Here is a 20,140-nt window from a genome sequence, read left to right on the forward strand (position 1 = left end):
GAAAAAGCTGAAATAGCTAGACGTAGGGGCGGGGCTAGTCGTGGGGGCGGGGCTAGGCGAATGGGCGTGGCTATACACAGGGGCGGGGCTATACATAGGGGCGGGGCTAGGCGTAGGGGCGGGGCTAGACGTTGGGATGTTCACTTGACTACCTCCATGGTGGTGCGAGAGGCTTCCTCCATTGGCTAGGATCTCCTCTCTGGCAGCATGCTGGGAAAGGACAATATCAATAAATACATCAATTAACACATTATTTAACTATGACTATCACCTTAAACTATGGTTGTGTATTTTCCCTCCTGAGGGGGTAACGTTTCAGGTTAGATATAGTGCATGTCTCTGAGCGGTTAGGCAGTACAGATGCTCCGTAGATTTACCTCCACTTGTTGGTATGTATGTACTGGATCCGCCAGTCCTCTGTAGTTGAAGGCAAAGTAGAAGTAAACACATGCGCCAGAGTCATAGGTCTGAGTCACTCTGCAAGACAGGAGACAAGGGTTTTAACGTCATGATATATACGCAACAGAAAATATAGGCTTGTTCACCTTGCGATTTGTTTTTAAATGCTTTTCCATCACTCGTCCCTCTGTAATTTATCTCCACGAGTTTAAAGAGGGAAATGTCGAAATTGTTGAACCAAAATCCATTTTGTAACAATTAATGCAATTTTTTTTTTTATAATTTGAATCAGAGGGCATGCAGACTGAGCTGAGAGGCGGGGCTCTCCCACTGAACCCAATTCTCCCTCATGGTTTCTGAGAAGCGGAGGAGAGGTGCATTGGATCTGCCATCTTAGATAAAGCCCCATTATCAGGATATTAAAATAGCCATCAGTACACTCTGATTGGATTCTCTGAGCTGCATTTACATTGGTTCAGAACACAACATGCTTCAACACTGGCTGGCCATGATTGGCTTAAAGATTGATCCTTTCACATGAATATGCAAGAAGAAGCTAGAATAATTACTGTGACATTTTTTGCACCGTTCAAAAGATGAAAACAATTCAGGGGCTATTTGTTTCTTCTTCAAGAAGTGCAGGGCTAATGTGACACAATTAATGTTTGATTTCCTTTTCATTAACAATCGATGGATATCATTCATCATAGTAGTCATGTGTATATTTACTATAACTCTCTCGAACCAGGGTCAAAATGTCTGCATTGAACATGAAACTAGTCCCTTATAATGCAACACTGTGCCTCAGGGATGTAAACAGTGTATAAGTGATTTCCCTGTTTCTTTTCTGTGTCTTTTTGTTCTAAGCCCTTGTCCCTTTTGTTGTGAGGAGAGCGGTTGTTCCGGTGACCTGGCCTATCACTCAGCGGGTGCGCTGGCTTCTAGAGGTTAAACGGACAAATCTATCTTGTTGACAGACTGCAGACGGGAAAGGAATGGCTGAAGCGGAATCAGGTTGGGCCCTAATTTGTCCCCAGTGAGCAAGAAGCAGGCAATGTGTGTGTTGCCAGGTCACACAGGAAGGTTACAGGATTCCTCTCCTGTCTGGTCACACACTACAGGCCCACTCATAGCAGAGAACACATCTTAGATGATAGTCATAGGATATGATCAACCACAATGATCCAATACAGATTTTTTTTCAAACTACGTGCAGCCCCCCCGCCGCGGCCTACAGCCCCCCCCCCCCCGCCGCGGCCTACAGTCCCCCCCCCGCGGCGGCCTACAGCCCCCCCCCCCGCGGCCTACAGTCCCCCCCGCCGCGGCCTACAGTCGTTGAATCATCCAGCTGGAGACAGACATTACGTAGAGGTTATGCAGAGGTTGTTTAAGATGACCTCCACAATACCAGCACGTGTGTTTTAGCAGGAACAGAGACAGGTGCTAAACGTACCTACATGAGGTCAACGGTTGAAACTGGACTCCTCTTTCTCTACACTCTCTGATAATTCTCTCTTTGACATTCTGGCAAAGGTCCAATACCCTGAAGACAGACAACACAGGAAACATATCATGAGGATAATATCCTGAAGACAGACAACACAGGAAACATTTCATGAGGATAATACCCTGAAGACAGACAACACAGGAAACATATCATGAAGATAATATCCTGAAGACAGACAACACAGGAAACATATCATGAAGATAATACAACACAGGAAACATATCATGAAGATAATACCCTGAAGACAGACAACACAGGAAACATATCATGAGGATAATACCCTGAAGACAGACAACACAGGAAACATATCATGAAGATAATACAACACAGGAAACATATCATGAAGATAATACCCTGAAGACAGACAACACAGGAAACATATCATGAAGATAATACAACACAGGAAACATATCATGAAGATAATACCCTGAAGACAGACAACACAGGAAACATATCATGAAGATAATACAACACAGGAAACATATCATGAAGATAATACCCTGAAGACAGACAACACAGGAAACATATCATGAAGATAATACAACACAGGAAACATATCATGAAGATAATACCCTAAAGACAGACAACACAGGAAACATATCATGAAGATAATATCCTGAAGACAGACAACACAGGAAACATATCATGAAGATAATACAACACAGGAAACATATCATGAAGATAATACCCTGAAGACAGACAACACAGGAAACATATCATGAGGATAATATCCTGAAGACAGACAACACAGGAAACATTTCATGAGGATAATACCCTGAAGACAGACAACACAGGAAACATATCATGAAGATAATATCCTGAAGACAGACAACATATCATGAAGATAATACAACACAGGAAACATATCATGAAGATAATACCCTGAAGACAGACAACACAGGAAACATATCATGAAGATAATACAACACAGGAAACATATCATGAAGATAATACCCTGAAGACAGACAACACAGGAAACATATCATGAAGATAATACCCTGAAGACAGACAACACAGGAAACATATCATGAAGATAATACAACACAGGAAACATATCATGAAGATAATACCCTGAAGACAGACAACACAGGAAACATATCATGAAGATAATACCCTGAAGACAGACAACACAGGAAACATATCATGAAGATAATACCCTGAAGACAGACAACACAGGAAACATATCATGAAGATAATACCCTGAAGACAGACAACACAGGAAACATATCATGAAGATAATACCCTGAAGACAGACAACACAGGAAACATATCATGAAGATAATACAACACAGGAAACATATCATGAAGATAATACCCTGAAGACAGACAACACAGGAAACATATCATGAAGATATTATCCTGAAGACAGACAACACAGGAAACATATCATGAAGATAATACCCTGAAGACAGACAACACAGGAAACATATCATGAAGATAATACCCTGAAGACAGACAACACAGGAAACATATCATGAAGATAATACAACACAGGAAACATATCATGAAGATAATACAACACAGGAAACATATCATGAAGATAATACAACACAGGAAACATATCATGAAGATAATACCCTGAAGACAGACAACACAGGAAACATATCATGAAGATAATACAACACAGGAAACATATCATGAAGATAATACCCTGAAGACAGACAACACAGGAAACATATCATGAAGATAATACAACACAGGAAACATATCATGAAGATAATACCCTAAAGACAGACAACACAGGAAACATATCATGAAGATAATATCCTGAAGACAGACAACACAGGAAACATATCATGAAGATAATACAACACAGGAAACATATCATGAAGATAATACCCTGAAGACAGACAACACAGGAAACATATCATGAGGATAATATCCTGAAGACAGACAACACAGGAAACATTTCATGAGGATAATACCCTGAAGACAGACAACACAGGAAACATATCATGAAGATAATATCCTGAAGACAGACAACATATCATGAAGATAATACAACACAGGAAACATATCATGAAGATAATACCCTGAAGACAGACAACACAGGAAACATATCATGAAGATAATACAACACAGGAAACATATCATGAAGATAATACCCTGAAGACAGACAACACAGGAAACATATCATGAAGATAATACCCTGAAGACAGACAACACAGGAAACATATCATGAAGATAATACAACACAGGAAACATATCATGAAGATAATACCCTGAAGACAGACAACACAGGAAACATATCATGAAGATAATACCCTGAAGACAGACAACACAGGAAACATATCATGAAGATAATACCCTGAAGACAGACAACACAGGAAACATATCATGAAGATAATACCCTGAAGACAGACAACACAGGAAACATATCATGAAGATAATACCCTGAAGACAGACAACACAGGAAACATATCATGAAGATAATACAACACAGGAAACATATCATGAAGATAATACCCTGAAGACAGACAACACAGGAAACATATCATGAAGATATTATCCTGAAGACAGACAACACAGGAAACATATCATGAAGATAATACCCTGAAGACAGACAACACAGGAAACATATCATGAAGATAATACCCTGAAGACAGACAACACAGGAAACATATCATGAAGATAATACAACACAGGAAACATATCATGAAGATAATACAACACAGGAAACATATCATGAAGATAATACAACACAGGAAACATATCATGAAGATAATACCCTGAAGACAGACAACACAGGAAACATATCATGAAGATAATACAACACAGGAAACATATCATGAAGATAATACAACACAGGAAACATATCATGAAGATAATACCCTGAAGACAGACAACACAGGAAACATATCATGAGGATAATATCCTGAAGACAGACAACACAGGAAACATTTCATGAGGATAATACCCTGAAGACAGACAACACAGGAAACATATCATGAAGATAATATCCTGAAGACAGACAACATATCATGAAGATAATACAACACAGGAAACATATCATGAAGATAATACCCTGAAGACAGACAACACAGGAAACATATCATGAAGATAATACAACACAGGAAACATATCATGAAGATAATACCCTGAAGACAGACAACACAGGAAACATATCATGAAGATAATACCCTGAAGACAGACAACACAGGAAACATATCATGAAGATAATACAACACAGGAAACATATCATGAAGATAATACCCTGAAGACAGACAACACAGGAAACATATCATGAAGATAATACCCTGAAGACAGACAACACAGGAAACATATCATGAAGATAATACCCTGAAGACAGACAACACAGGAAACATATCATGAAGATAATACCCTGAAGACAGACAACACAGGAAACATATCATGAAGATAATACAACACAGGAAACATATCATGAAGATAATACCCTGAAGACAGACAACACAGGAAACATATCATGAAGATATTATCCTGAAGACAGACAACACAGGAAACATATCATGAAGATAATACCCTGAAGACAGACAACACAGGAAACATATCATGAAGATAATACCCTGAAGACAGACAACACAGGAAACATATCATGAAGATAATACAACACAGGAAACATATCATGAAGATAATACAACACAGGAAACATATCATGAAGATAATACAACACAGGAAACATATCATGAAGATAATACCCTGAAGACAGACAACACAGGAAACATATCATGAAGATAATACAACACAGGAAACATATCATGAAGATAATACCCTGAAGACAGACAACACAGGAAACATATCATGAAGATAATACAACACAGGAAACATATCATGAAGATAATACCCTAAAGACAGACAACACAGGAAACATATCATGAAGATAATACAACACAGGAAACATATCATGAAGATAATACCCTGAAGACAGACAACACAGGAAACATATCATGAGGATAATATCCTGAAGACAGACAACACAGGAAACATTTCATGAGGATAATACCCTGAAGACAGACAACACAGGAAACATATCATGAAGATAATATCCTGAAGACAGACAACATATCATGAAGATAATACAACACAGGAAACATATCATGAAGATAATACCCTGAAGACAGACAACACAGGAAACATATCATGAAGATAATACAACACAGGAAACATATCATGAAGATAATACAACACAGGAAACATATCATGAAGATAATACCCTGAAGACAGACAACACAGGAAACATATCATGAAGATAATACCCTGAAGACAGACAACACAGGAAACATATCATGAAGATAATACAACACAGGAAACATATCATGAAGATAATACCCTGAAGACAGACAACACAGGAAACATATCATGAAGATAATACCCTGAAGACAGACAACACAGGAAACATATCATGAAGATAATACCCTGAAGACAGACAACACAGGAAACATATCATGAAGATAATACCCTGAAGACAGACAACACAGGAAACATATCATGAAGATAATACCCTGAAGACAGACAACACAGGAAACATATCATGAAGATAATACAACACAGGAAACATATCATGAAGATAATACCCTGAAGACAGACAACACAGGAAACATATCATGAAGATATTATCCTGAAGACAGACAACACAGGAAACATATCATGAAGATAATACCCTGAAGACAGACAACACAGGAAACATATCATGAAGATAATACCCTGAAGACAGACAACACAGGAAACATATCATGAAGATAATACAACACAGGAAACATATCATGAAGATAATACAACACAGGAAACATATCATGAAGATAATACAACACAGGAAACATATCATGAAGATAATACCCTGAAGACAGACAACACAGGAAACATATCATGAAGATAATACAACACAGGAAACATATCATGAAGATAATACAACACAGGAAACATATCATGAAGATAATACAACACAGGAAACATATCATGAAGATAATACAACACAGGAAACATATCATGAAGATAATACCCTGAAGACAGACAACACAGGAAACATATCATGAAGATAATACCCTGAAGACAGACAACACAGGAAACATATCATGAAGATAATACAACACAGGAAACATATCATGAAGATAATACCCTGAAGACAGACAACACAGGAAACATATCATGAAGATAATACAACACAGGAAACATATCATGAAGATAATACCCTGAAGACAGACAACACAGGAAACATATCATGAAGATAATACAACACAGGAAACATATCATGAAGATAATACCCTGAAGACAGACAACACAGGAAACATATCATGAAGATAATACCCTGAAGACAGACAACACAGGAAACATATCATGAAGATAATACAACACAGGAAACATATCATGAAGATAATACCCTGAAGACAGACAACACAGGAAACATATCATGAGGATAATATCCTGAAGACAGACAACAGAGGAAACATTTCATGAGGATAATACCCTGAAGACAGACAACACAGGAAACATATCATGAAGATAATATCCTGAAGACAGACAACACAGGAAACATATCATGAAGATAATACAACACAGGAAACATATCATGAAGATAATACCCTGAAGACAGACAACACAGGAAACATATCATGAAGATAATACCCTGAAGACAGACAACACAGGAAACATATCATGAAGATAATACAACACAGGAAACATATCATGAAGATAATACCCTGAAGACAGACAACACAGGAAACATATCATGAAGATAATACCCTGAAGACAGACAACACAGGAAACATATCATGAAGATAATACCCTGAAGACAGACAACACAGGAAACATATCATGAAGATAATACCCTGAAGACAGACAACACAGGAAACATATCATGAAGATAATACCCTGAAGACAGACAACACAGGAAACATATCATGAAGATAATACAACACAGGAAACATATCATGAAGATAATACAACACAGGAAACATATCATGAAGATAATACCCTGAAGACAGACAACACAGGAAACATATCATGAAGATAATACCCTGAAGACAGACAACACAGGAAACATATCATGAAGATAATACAACACAGGAAACATATCATGAAGATAATACCCTGAAGACAGACAACACAGGAAACATATCATGAAGATATTATCCTGAAGACAGACAACACAGGAAACATATCATGAAGATAATACCCTGAAGACAGACAACACAGGAAACATATCATGAAGATAATACCCTGAAGACAGACAACACAGGAAACATATCATGAAGATAATACAACACAGGAAACATATCATGAAGATAATACAACACAGGAAACATATCATGAAGATAATACAACACAGGAAACATATCATGAAGATAATACCCTGAAGACAGACAACACAGGAAACATATCATGAAGATAATACAACACAGGAAACATATCATGAAGATAATACAACACAGGAAACATATCATGAAGATAATACAACACAGGAAACATATCATGAAGATAATACAACACAGGAAACATATCATGAAGATAATACCCTGAAGACAGACAACACAGGAAACATATCATGAAGATAATACCCTGAAGACAGACAACACAGGAAACATATCATGAAGATAATACAACACAGGAAACATATCATGAAGATAATACCCTGAAGACAGACAACACAGGAAACATATCATGAAGATATTATCCTGAAGACAGACAACACAGGAAACATATCATGAAGATAATACCCTGAAGACAGACAACACAGGAAACATATCATGAAGATAATACCCTGAAGACAGACAACACAGGAAACATATCATGAAGATAATACAACACAGGAAACATATCATGAAGATAATACAACACAGGAAACATATCATGAAGATAATACAACACAGGAAACATATCATGAAGATAATACCCTGAAGACAGACAACACAGGAAACATATCATGAAGATAATACAACACAGGAAACATATCATGAAGATAATACAACACAGGAAACATATCATGAAGATAATACAACACAGGAAACATATCATGAAGATAATACAACACAGGAAACATATCATGAAGATAATACCCTGAAGACAGACAACACAGGAAACATATCATGAAGATAATACAACACAGGAAACATATCATGAAGATAATACCCTGAAGACAGACAACACAGGAAACATATCATGAGGATAATACCCTGAAGACAGACAACACAGGAAACATATCATGAAGATAATACAACACAGGAAACATATCATGAAGATAATACCCTGAAGACAGACAACACAGGAAACATATCATGAAGATAATACAACACAGGAAACATATCATGAAGATAATACCCTGAAGACAGACAACACAGGAAACATATCATGAAGATAATACAACACAGGAAACATATCATGAAGATAATACCCTGAAGACAGACAACACAGGAAACATATCATGAAGATAATACAACACAGGAAACATATCATGAAGATAATACCCTGAAGACAGACAACACAGGAAACATATCATGAAGATAATATCCTGAAGACAGACAACACAGGAAACATATCATGAAGATAATACAACACAGGAAACATATCATGAAGATAATACCCTGAAGACAGACAACACAGGAAACATATCATGAGGATAATATCCTGAAGACAGACAACACAGGAAACATTTCATGAGGATAATACCCTGAAGACAGACAACACAGGAAACATATCATGAAGATAATATCCTGAAGACAGACAACACAGGAAACATATCATGAAGATAATACAACACAGGAAACATATCATGAAGATAATACCCTGAAGACAGACAACACAGGAAACATATCATGAAGATAATACAACACAGGAAACATATCATGAAGATAATACCCTGAAGACAGACAACACAGGAAACATATCATGAAGATAATACCCTGAAGACAGACAACACAGGAAACATATCATGAAGATAATACAACACAGGAAACATATCATGAAGATAATACCCTGAAGACAGACAACACAGGAAACATATCATGAAGATAATACCCTGAAGACAGACAACACAGGAAACATATCATGAAGATAATACCCTGAAGACAGACAACACAGGAAACATATCATGAAGATAATACCCTGAAGACAGACAACACAGGAAACATATCATGAAGATAATACCCTGAAGACAGACAACACAGGAAACATATCATGAAGATAATACAACACAGGAAACATATCATGAAGATAATACAACACAGGAAACATATCATGAAGATAATACCCTGAAGACAGACAACACAGGAAACATATCATGAAGATAATACCCTGAAGACAGACAACACAGGAAACATATCATGAAGATAATACAACACAGGAAACATATCATGAAGATAATACCCTGAAGACAGACAACACAGGAAACATATCATGAAGATATTATCCTGAAGACAGACAACACAGGAAACATATCATGAAGATAATACCCTGAAGACAGACAACACAGGAAACATATCATGAAGATAATACCCTGAAGACAGACAACACAGGAAACATATCATGAAGATAATACAACACAGGAAACATATCATGAAGATAATACAACACAGGAAACATATCATGAAGATAATACAACACAGGAAACATATCATGAAGATAATACAACACAGGAAACATATCATGAAGATAATACAACACAGGAAACATATCATGAAGATAATACCCTGAAGACAGACAACACAGGAAACATATCATGAAGATAATACCCTGAAGACAGACAACACAGGAAACATATCATGAAGATAATACAACACAGGAAACATATCATGAAGATAATACCCTGAAGACAGACAACACAGGAAACATATCATGAAGATATTATCCTGAAGACAGACAACACAGGAAACATATCATGAAGATAATACCCTGAAGACAGACAACACAGGAAACATATCATGAAGATAATACCCTGAAGACAGACAACACAGGAAACATATCATGAAGATAATACAACACAGGAAACATATCATGAAGATAATACAACACAGGAAACATATCATGAAGATAATACAACACAGGAAACATATCATGAAGATAATACCCTGAAGACAGACAACACAGGAAACATATCATGAAGATAATACAACACAGGAAACATATCATGAAGATAATACAACACAGGAAACATATCATGAAGATAATACAACACAGGAAACATATCATGAAGATAATACAACACAGGAAACATATCATGAAGATAATACCCTGAAGACAGACAACACAGGAAACATATCATGAAGATAATACCCTGAAGACAGACAACACAGGAAACATATCATGAAGATAATACAACACAGGAAACATATCATGAAGATAATACCCTGAAGACAGACAACACAGGAAACATATCATGAAGATAATACAACACAGGAAACATATCATGAAGATAATACCCTGAAGACAGACAACACAGGAAACATATCATGAAGATAATACCCTGAAGACAGACAACACAGGAAACATATCATGAAGATAATACCCTGAAGACAGACAACACAGGAAACATATCATGAAGATAATACAACACAGGAAACATATCATGAAGATAATACCCTGAAGACAGACAACACAGGAAACATATCATGAGGATAATACCCTGAAGACAGACAACACAGGAAACATATCATGAAGATAATACAACACAGGAAACATATCATGAAGATAATACCCTGAAGACAGACAACACAGGAAACATATCATGAAGATAATACAACACAGGAAACATATCATGAAGATAATACCCTGAAGACAGACAACACAGGAAACATATCATGAAGATAATACAACACAGGAAACATATCATGAAGATAATACCCTGAAGACAGACAACACAGGAAACATATCATGAAGATAATACAACACAGGAAACATATCATGAAGATAATACCCTGAAGACAGACAACACAGGAAACATATCATGAAGATAATACCCTGAAGACAGACAACACAGGAAACATATCATGAAGATAATACAACACAGGAAACATATCATGAAGATAATACCCTGAAGACAGACAACACAGGAAACATATCATGAGGATAATATCCTGAAGACAGACAACACAGGAAACATATCATGAAGATAATACCCTGAAGACAGACAACACAGGAAACATATCATGAAGATAATACCCTGAAGACAGACAACACAGGAAACATATCATGAAGATAATACAACACAGGAAACATATCATGAAGATAATACCCTGAAGACAGACAACACAGGAAACATATCATGAAGATAATACAACACAGGAAACATATCATGAAGATAATACCCTGAAGACAGACAACACAGGAAACATATCATGAAGATAATACCCTGAAGACAGACAACACAGGAAACATATCATGAAGATAATACAACACAGGAAACATATCATGAAGATAATACCCTGAAGACAGACAACACAGGAAACATATCATGAAGATAATACCCTGAAGACAGACAACACAGGAAACATATCATGAAGATAATACCCTGAAGACAGACAACACAGGAAACATATCATGAAGATAATACCCTGAAGACAGACAACACAGGAAACATATCATGAAGATAATACAACACAGGAAACATATCATGAAGATAATACCCTGAAGACAGACAACACAGGAAACATATCATGAAGATAATACAACACAGGAAACATATCATGAAGATAATACCCTGAAGACAGACAACACAGGAAACATATCATGAAGATAATACCCTGAAGACAGACAACACAGGAAACATATCATGAAGATAATACAACACAGGAAACATATCATGAAGATAATACCCTGAAGACAGACAACACAGGAAACATATCATGAAGATAATATCCTGAAGACAGACAACACAGGAAACATATCATGAAGATAATACCCTGAAGACAGACAACACAGGAAACATATCATGAAGATAATACCCTGAAGACAGACAACACAGGAAACATATCATGAAGATAATACAACACAGGAAACATATCATGAAGATAATACCCTGAAGACAGACAACACAGGAAACATATCATGAAGATAATACAACACAGGAAACATATCATGAAGATAATACCCTGAAGACAGACAACACAGGAAACATATCATGAAGATAATACCCTGAAGACAGACAACACAGGAAACATATCATGAAGATAATACAACACAGGAAACATATCATGAAGATAATACCCTGAAGACAGACAACACAGGAAACATATCATGAAGATAATACCCTGAAGACAGACAACACAGGAAACATATCATGAAGATAATACCCTGAAGACAGACAACACAGGAAACATATCATGAAGATAATACCCTGAAGACAGACAACACAGGAAACATATCATGAAGATAATACCCTGAAGACAGACAACACAGGAAACATATCATGAAGATAATACCCTGAAGACAGACAACACAGGAAACATATCATGAAGATAATACAACACAGGAAACATATCATGAAGATAATACAACACAGGAAACATATCATGAAGATAATACCCTGAAGACAGACAACACAGGAAACATATCATGAAGATAATACCCTGAAGACAGACAACACAGGAAACATATCATGAAGATAATACAACACAGGAAACATATCATGAAGATAATACCCTGAAGACAGACAACACAGGAAACATATCATGAAGATATTATCCTGAAGACAGACAACACAGGAAACATATCATGAAGATAATACCCTGAAGACAGACAACACAGGAAACATATCATGAAGATAATACCCTGAAGACAGACAACACAGGAAACATATCATGAAGATAATACAACACAGGAAACATATCATGAAGATAATACAACACAGGAAACATATCATGAAGATAATACAACACAGGAAACATATCATGAAGATAATACCCTGAAGACAGACAACACAGGAAACATATCATGAAGATAATACAACACAGGAAACATATCATGAAGATAATACAACACAGGAAACATATCATGAAGATAATACAACACAGGAAACATATCATGAAGATAATACAACACAGGAAACATATCATGAAGATAATACCCTGAAGACAGACAACACAGGAAACATATCATGAAGATAATACCCTGAAGACAGACAACACAGGAAACATATCATGAAGATAATACAACACAGGAAACATATCATGAAGATAATACCCTGAAGACAGACAACACAGGAAACATATCATGAAGATATTATCCTGAAGACAGACAACACAGGAAACATATCATGAAGATAATACCCTGAAGACAGACAACACAGGAAACATATCATGAAGATAATACCCTGAAGACAGACAACACAGGAAACATATCATGAAGATAATACAACACAGGAAACATATCATGAAGATAATACAACACAGGAAACATATCATGAAGATAATACAACACAGGAAACATATCATGAAGATAATACCCTGAAGACAGACAACACAGGAAACATATCATGAAGATAATACAACACAGGAAACATATCATGAAGATAATACAACACAGGAAACATATCATGAAGATAATACAACACAGGAAACATATCATGAAGATAATACAACACAGGAAACATATCATGAAGATAATACCCTGAAGACAGACAACACAGGAAACATATCATGAAGATAATACCCTGAAGACAGACAACACAGGAAACATATCATGAAGATAATACAACACAGGAAACATATCATGAAGATAATACCCTGAAGACAGACAACACAGGAAACATATCATGAAGATAATACAACACAGGAAACATATCATGAAGATAATACCCTGAAGACAGACAACACAGGAAACATATCATGAAGATAATACCCTGAAGACAGACAACACAGGAAACATATCATGAAGATAATACCCTGAAGACAGACAACACAGGAAACATATCATGAAGATAATACAACACAGGAAACATATCATGAAGATAATACCCTGAAGACAGACAACACAGGAAACATATCATGAAGATAATACAACACAGGAAACATATCATGAAGATAATACCCTGAAGACAGACAACACAGGAAACATATCATGAAGATAATACAACACAGGAAACATATCATGAAGATAATACCCTGAAGACAGACAACACAGGAAACATATCATGAAGATAATACAACACAGGAAACATATCATGAAGATAATACCCTGAAGACAGACAACACAGGAAACATATCATGAAGATAATATCCTGAAGACAGACAACACAGGAAACATATCATGAAGATAATACAACACAGGAAACATATCATGAAGATAATACCCTGAAGACAGACAACACAGGAAACATATCATGAAGATAATACCTGAAGACAGACAACACAGGAAACATATCATGAAGATAATACCCTGAAGACAGACAACACAGGAAACATATCATGAAGATAATACCCTGAAGACAGACAACACAGGAAACATATCATGAAGATAATACAACACAGGAAACATATCATGAAGATAATACCCTGAAGACAGACAACACAGGAAACATATCATGAAGATAATACAACACAGGAAACATATCATGAAGATAATACCCTGAAGACAGACAACACAGGAAACATATCATGAAGATAATACCCTGAAGACAGACAACACAGGAAACATATCATGAAGATAATACAACACAGGAAACATATCATGAAGATAATACCCTGAAGACAGACAACACAGGAAACATATCATGAAGATAATACCCTGAAGACAGACAACACAGGAAACATATCATGAAGATAATACCCTGAAGACAGACAACACAGGAAACATATCATGAAGATAATACCCTGAAGACAGACAACACAGGAAACATATCATGAAGATAATACCCTGAAGACAGACAACACAGGAAACATATCATGAAGATAATACCCTGAAGACAGACAACACAGGAAACATATCATGAAGATAATACAACACAGGAAACATATCATGAAGATAATACCCTGAAGACAGACAACACAGGAAACATATCATGAAGATAATACCTGAAGACAGACAACACAGGAAACATATCATGAAGATAATACCCTGAAGACAGACAACACAGGAAACATATCATGAAGATAATACCCTGAAGACAGACAACACAGGAAACATATCATGAAGATAATACAACACAGGAAACATATCATGAAGATAATACAACACAGGAAACATATCATGAAGATAATACAACACAGGAAACATATCATGAAGATAATACCCTGAAGACAGACAACACAGGAAACATATCATGAAGATAATACAACACAGGAAACATATCATGAAGATAATACCCTGAAGACAGACAACACAGGAAACATATCATGAAGATAATACAACACAGGAAACATATCATGAAGATAATACCCTGAAGACAGACAACACAGGAAACATATCATGAAGATAATACAACACAGGAAACATATCATGAAGATAATACCCTGAAGACAGACAACACAGGAAACATATCATGAAGATAATACCCTGAAGACAGACAACACAGGAAACATATCATGAAGATAATACAACACAGGAAACATATCATGAAGATAATACAACACAGGAAACATATCATGAAGATAATGACAACACAGGAAACATATCATGAAGATAATACAACACAGGAAACATATCATGAAGATAATACCCTGAAGACAGACAACACAGGAAACATATCATGAAGATAATACCCTGAAGACAGACAACACAGGAAACATATCATGAAGATAATACAACACAGGAAACATATCATGAAGATAATACCCTGAAGACAGACAACACAGGAAACATATCATGAAGATAATACAACACAGGAAACATATCATGAAGATAATACCCTGAAGACAGACAACACAGGAAACATATCATGAAGATAATACCCTGAAGACAGACAACACAGGAAACATATCATGAAGATAATACCCTGAAGACAGACAACACAGGAAACATATCATGAAGATAATACAACACAGGAAACATATCATGAAGATAATACCCTGAAGACAGACAACACAGGAAACATATCATGAAGATAATACCCTGAAGACAGACAACACAGGAAACATATCATGAAGATAATACAACACAGGAAACATATCATGAAGATAATACCCTGAAGACAGACAACACAGGAAACATATCATGAAGATAATACAACACAGGAAACATATCATGAAGATAATACCCTGAAGACAGACAACACAGGAAACATATCATGAAGATAATACAACACAGGAAACATATCATGAAGATAATACCCTGAAGACAGACAACACAGGAAACATATCATGAAGATAATACAACACAGGAAACATATCATGAAGATAATACCCTGAAGACAGACAACACAGGAAACATATCATGAAGATAATACCCTGAAGACAGACAACACAGGAAACATATCATGAAGATAATACAACACAGGAAACATATCATGAAGATAATACCCTGAAGACAGACAACACAGGAAACATATCATGAAGATAATACCTGAAGACAGACAACACAGGAAACATATCATGAAGATAATACCCTGAAGACAGACAACACAGGAAACATATCATGAAGATAATACCCTGAAGACAGACAACACAGGAAACATATCATGAAGATAATACAACACAGGAAACATATCATGAAGATAATACCCTGAAGACAGACAACACAGGAAACATATCATGAAGATAATACAACACAGGAAACATATCATGAAGATAATACCCTGAAGACAGACAACACAGGAAACATATCATGAAGATAATACCCTGAAGACAGACAACACAGGAAACATATCATGAAGATAATACAACACAGGAAACATATCATGAAGATAATACCCTGAAGACAGACAACACAGGAAACATATCATGAAGATAATACCCTGAAGACAGACAACACAGGAAACATATCATGAAGATAATACCCTGAAGACAGACAACACAGGAAACATATCATGAAGATAATACCCTGAAGACAGACAACACAGGAAACATATCATGAAGATAATACCCTGAAGACAGACAACACAGGAAACATATCATGAAGATAATACAACACAGGAAACATATCATGAAGATAATACCCTGAAGACAGACAACACAGGAAACATATCATGAAGATAATACCTGAAGACAGACAACACAGGAAACATATCATGAAGATAATACCCTGAAGACAGACAACACAGGAAACATATCATGAAGATAATACCCTGAAGACAGACAACACAGGAAACATATCATGAAGATAATACAACACAGGAAACATATCATGAAGATAATACAACACAGGAAACATATCATGAAGATAATACAACACAGGAAACATATCATGAAGATAATACCCTGAAGACAGACAACACAGGAAACATATCATGAAGATAATACAACACAGGAAACATATCATGAAGATAATACAACACAGGAAACATATCATGAAGATAATACAACACAGGAAACATATCATGAAGATAATACAACACAGGAAACATATCATGAAGATAATACCCTGAAGACAGACAACACAGGAAACATATCATGAAGATAATACCCTGAAGACAGACAACACAGGAAACATATCATGAAGATAATACAACACAGGAAACATATCATGAAGATAATACCCTGAAGACAGACAACACAGGAAACATATCATGAAGATAATACAACACAGGAAACATATCATGAAGATAATACCCTGAAGACAGACAACACAGGAAACATATCATGAAGATAATACAACACAGGAAACATATCATGAAGATAATACCCTGAAGACAGACAACACAGGAAACATATCATGAAGATAATACCCTGAAGACAGACAACACAGGAAACATATCATGAAGATAATACAACACAGGAAACATATCATGAAGATAATACCCTGAAGACAGACAACACAGGAAACATATCATGAAGATAATACCCTGAAGACAGACAACACAGGAAACATATCATGAAGATAATACCCTGAAGACAGACAACACAGGAAACATATCATGAAGATAATACCCTGAAGACAGACAACACAGGAAACATATCATGAAGATAATACAACACAGGAAACATATCATGAAGATAATACCCTGAAGACAGACAACACAGGAAACATATCATGAAGATAATACCTGAAGACAGACAACACAGGAAACATATCATGAAGATAATACCCTGAAGACAGACAACACAGGAAACATATCATGAAGATAATACCCTGAAGACAGACAACACAGGAAACATATCATGAAGATAATACAACACAGGAAACATATCATGAAGATAATACCCTGAAGACAGACAACACAGGAAACATATCATGAAGATAATACAACACAGGAAACATATCATGAAGATAATACCCTGAAGACAGACAACACAGGAAACATATCATGAAGATAATACCCTGAAGACAGACAACACAGGAAACATATCATGAAGATAATACAACACAGGAAACATATCATGAAGATAATACCCTGAAGACAGACAACACAGGAAACATATCATGAAGATAATACCCTGAAGACAGACAACACAGGAAACATATCATGAAGATAATACCCTGAAGACAGACAACACAGGAAACATATCATGAAGATAATACCCTGAAGACAGACAACACAGGAAACATATCATGAAGATAATACCCTGAAGACAGACAACACAGGAAACATATCATGAAGATAATACAACACAGGAAACATATCATGAAGATAATACAACACAGGAAACATATCATGAAGATAATACCCTGAAGACAGACAACACAGGAAACATATCATGAAGATAATACCCTGAAGACAGACAACACAGGAAACATATCATGAAGATAATACAACACAGGAAACATATCATGAAGATAATACCCTGAAGACAGACAACACAGGAAACATATCATGAAGATAATACCTGAAGACAGACAACACAGGAAACATATCATGAAGATAATACCCTGAAGACAGACAACACAGGAAACATATCATGAAGATAATACCCTGAAGACAGACAACACAGGAAACATATCATGAAGATAATACCCTGAAGACAGACAACACAGGAAACATATCATGAAGATAATACAACACAGGAAACATATCATGAAGATAATACAACACAGGAAACATATCATGAAGATAATACAACACAGGAAACATATCATGAAGATAATACAACACAGGAAACATATCATGAAGATAATACCCTGAAGACAGACAACACAGGAAACATATCATGAAGATAATACCCTGAAGACAGACAACAC

General features: G+C 36.0%; 1 protein-coding gene across 10 annotated transcripts in view; it reads right to left on the reverse strand.

The window, feature by feature from the left end:
* LOC129816711 (alkyldihydroxyacetonephosphate synthase, peroxisomal-like) overlaps nt 1-20,140 on the reverse strand; it is a 65,796-nt gene that overhangs the window by 7,024 nt on the left and 38,632 nt on the right. For 8 of the 10 annotated variants that reach the window (XR_008753597.1, XR_008753596.1, XM_055871519.1 and 5 more), the window contains 3 exons: nt 1,853-1,942; nt 378-477; nt 153-210 (listed from right to left, as the gene is read on the reverse strand). Coding sequence is in view for 8 of the 10 variants with exons in the window: in XM_055871519.1 (XP_055727494.1) it covers nt 153-210; nt 378-477; nt 1,853-1,942 (248 nt within the window). In the remaining 2 variants the exon portion in view is untranslated. Of the gene's footprint in view, nt 1-152; nt 211-377; nt 478-1,852; nt 1,943-20,140 lie in introns of those variants that run through there. The other 2 variants (XM_055871517.1, XM_055871522.1) reach the window with 2 other exon arrangements.

Source organism: Salvelinus fontinalis, chromosome 19 (genome assembly GCF_029448725.1).
Source record: "Salvelinus fontinalis isolate EN_2023a chromosome 19, ASM2944872v1, whole genome shotgun sequence".
NCBI classification, from domain to species: Eukaryota; Metazoa; Chordata; class Actinopteri; order Salmoniformes; family Salmonidae; genus Salvelinus; species Salvelinus fontinalis.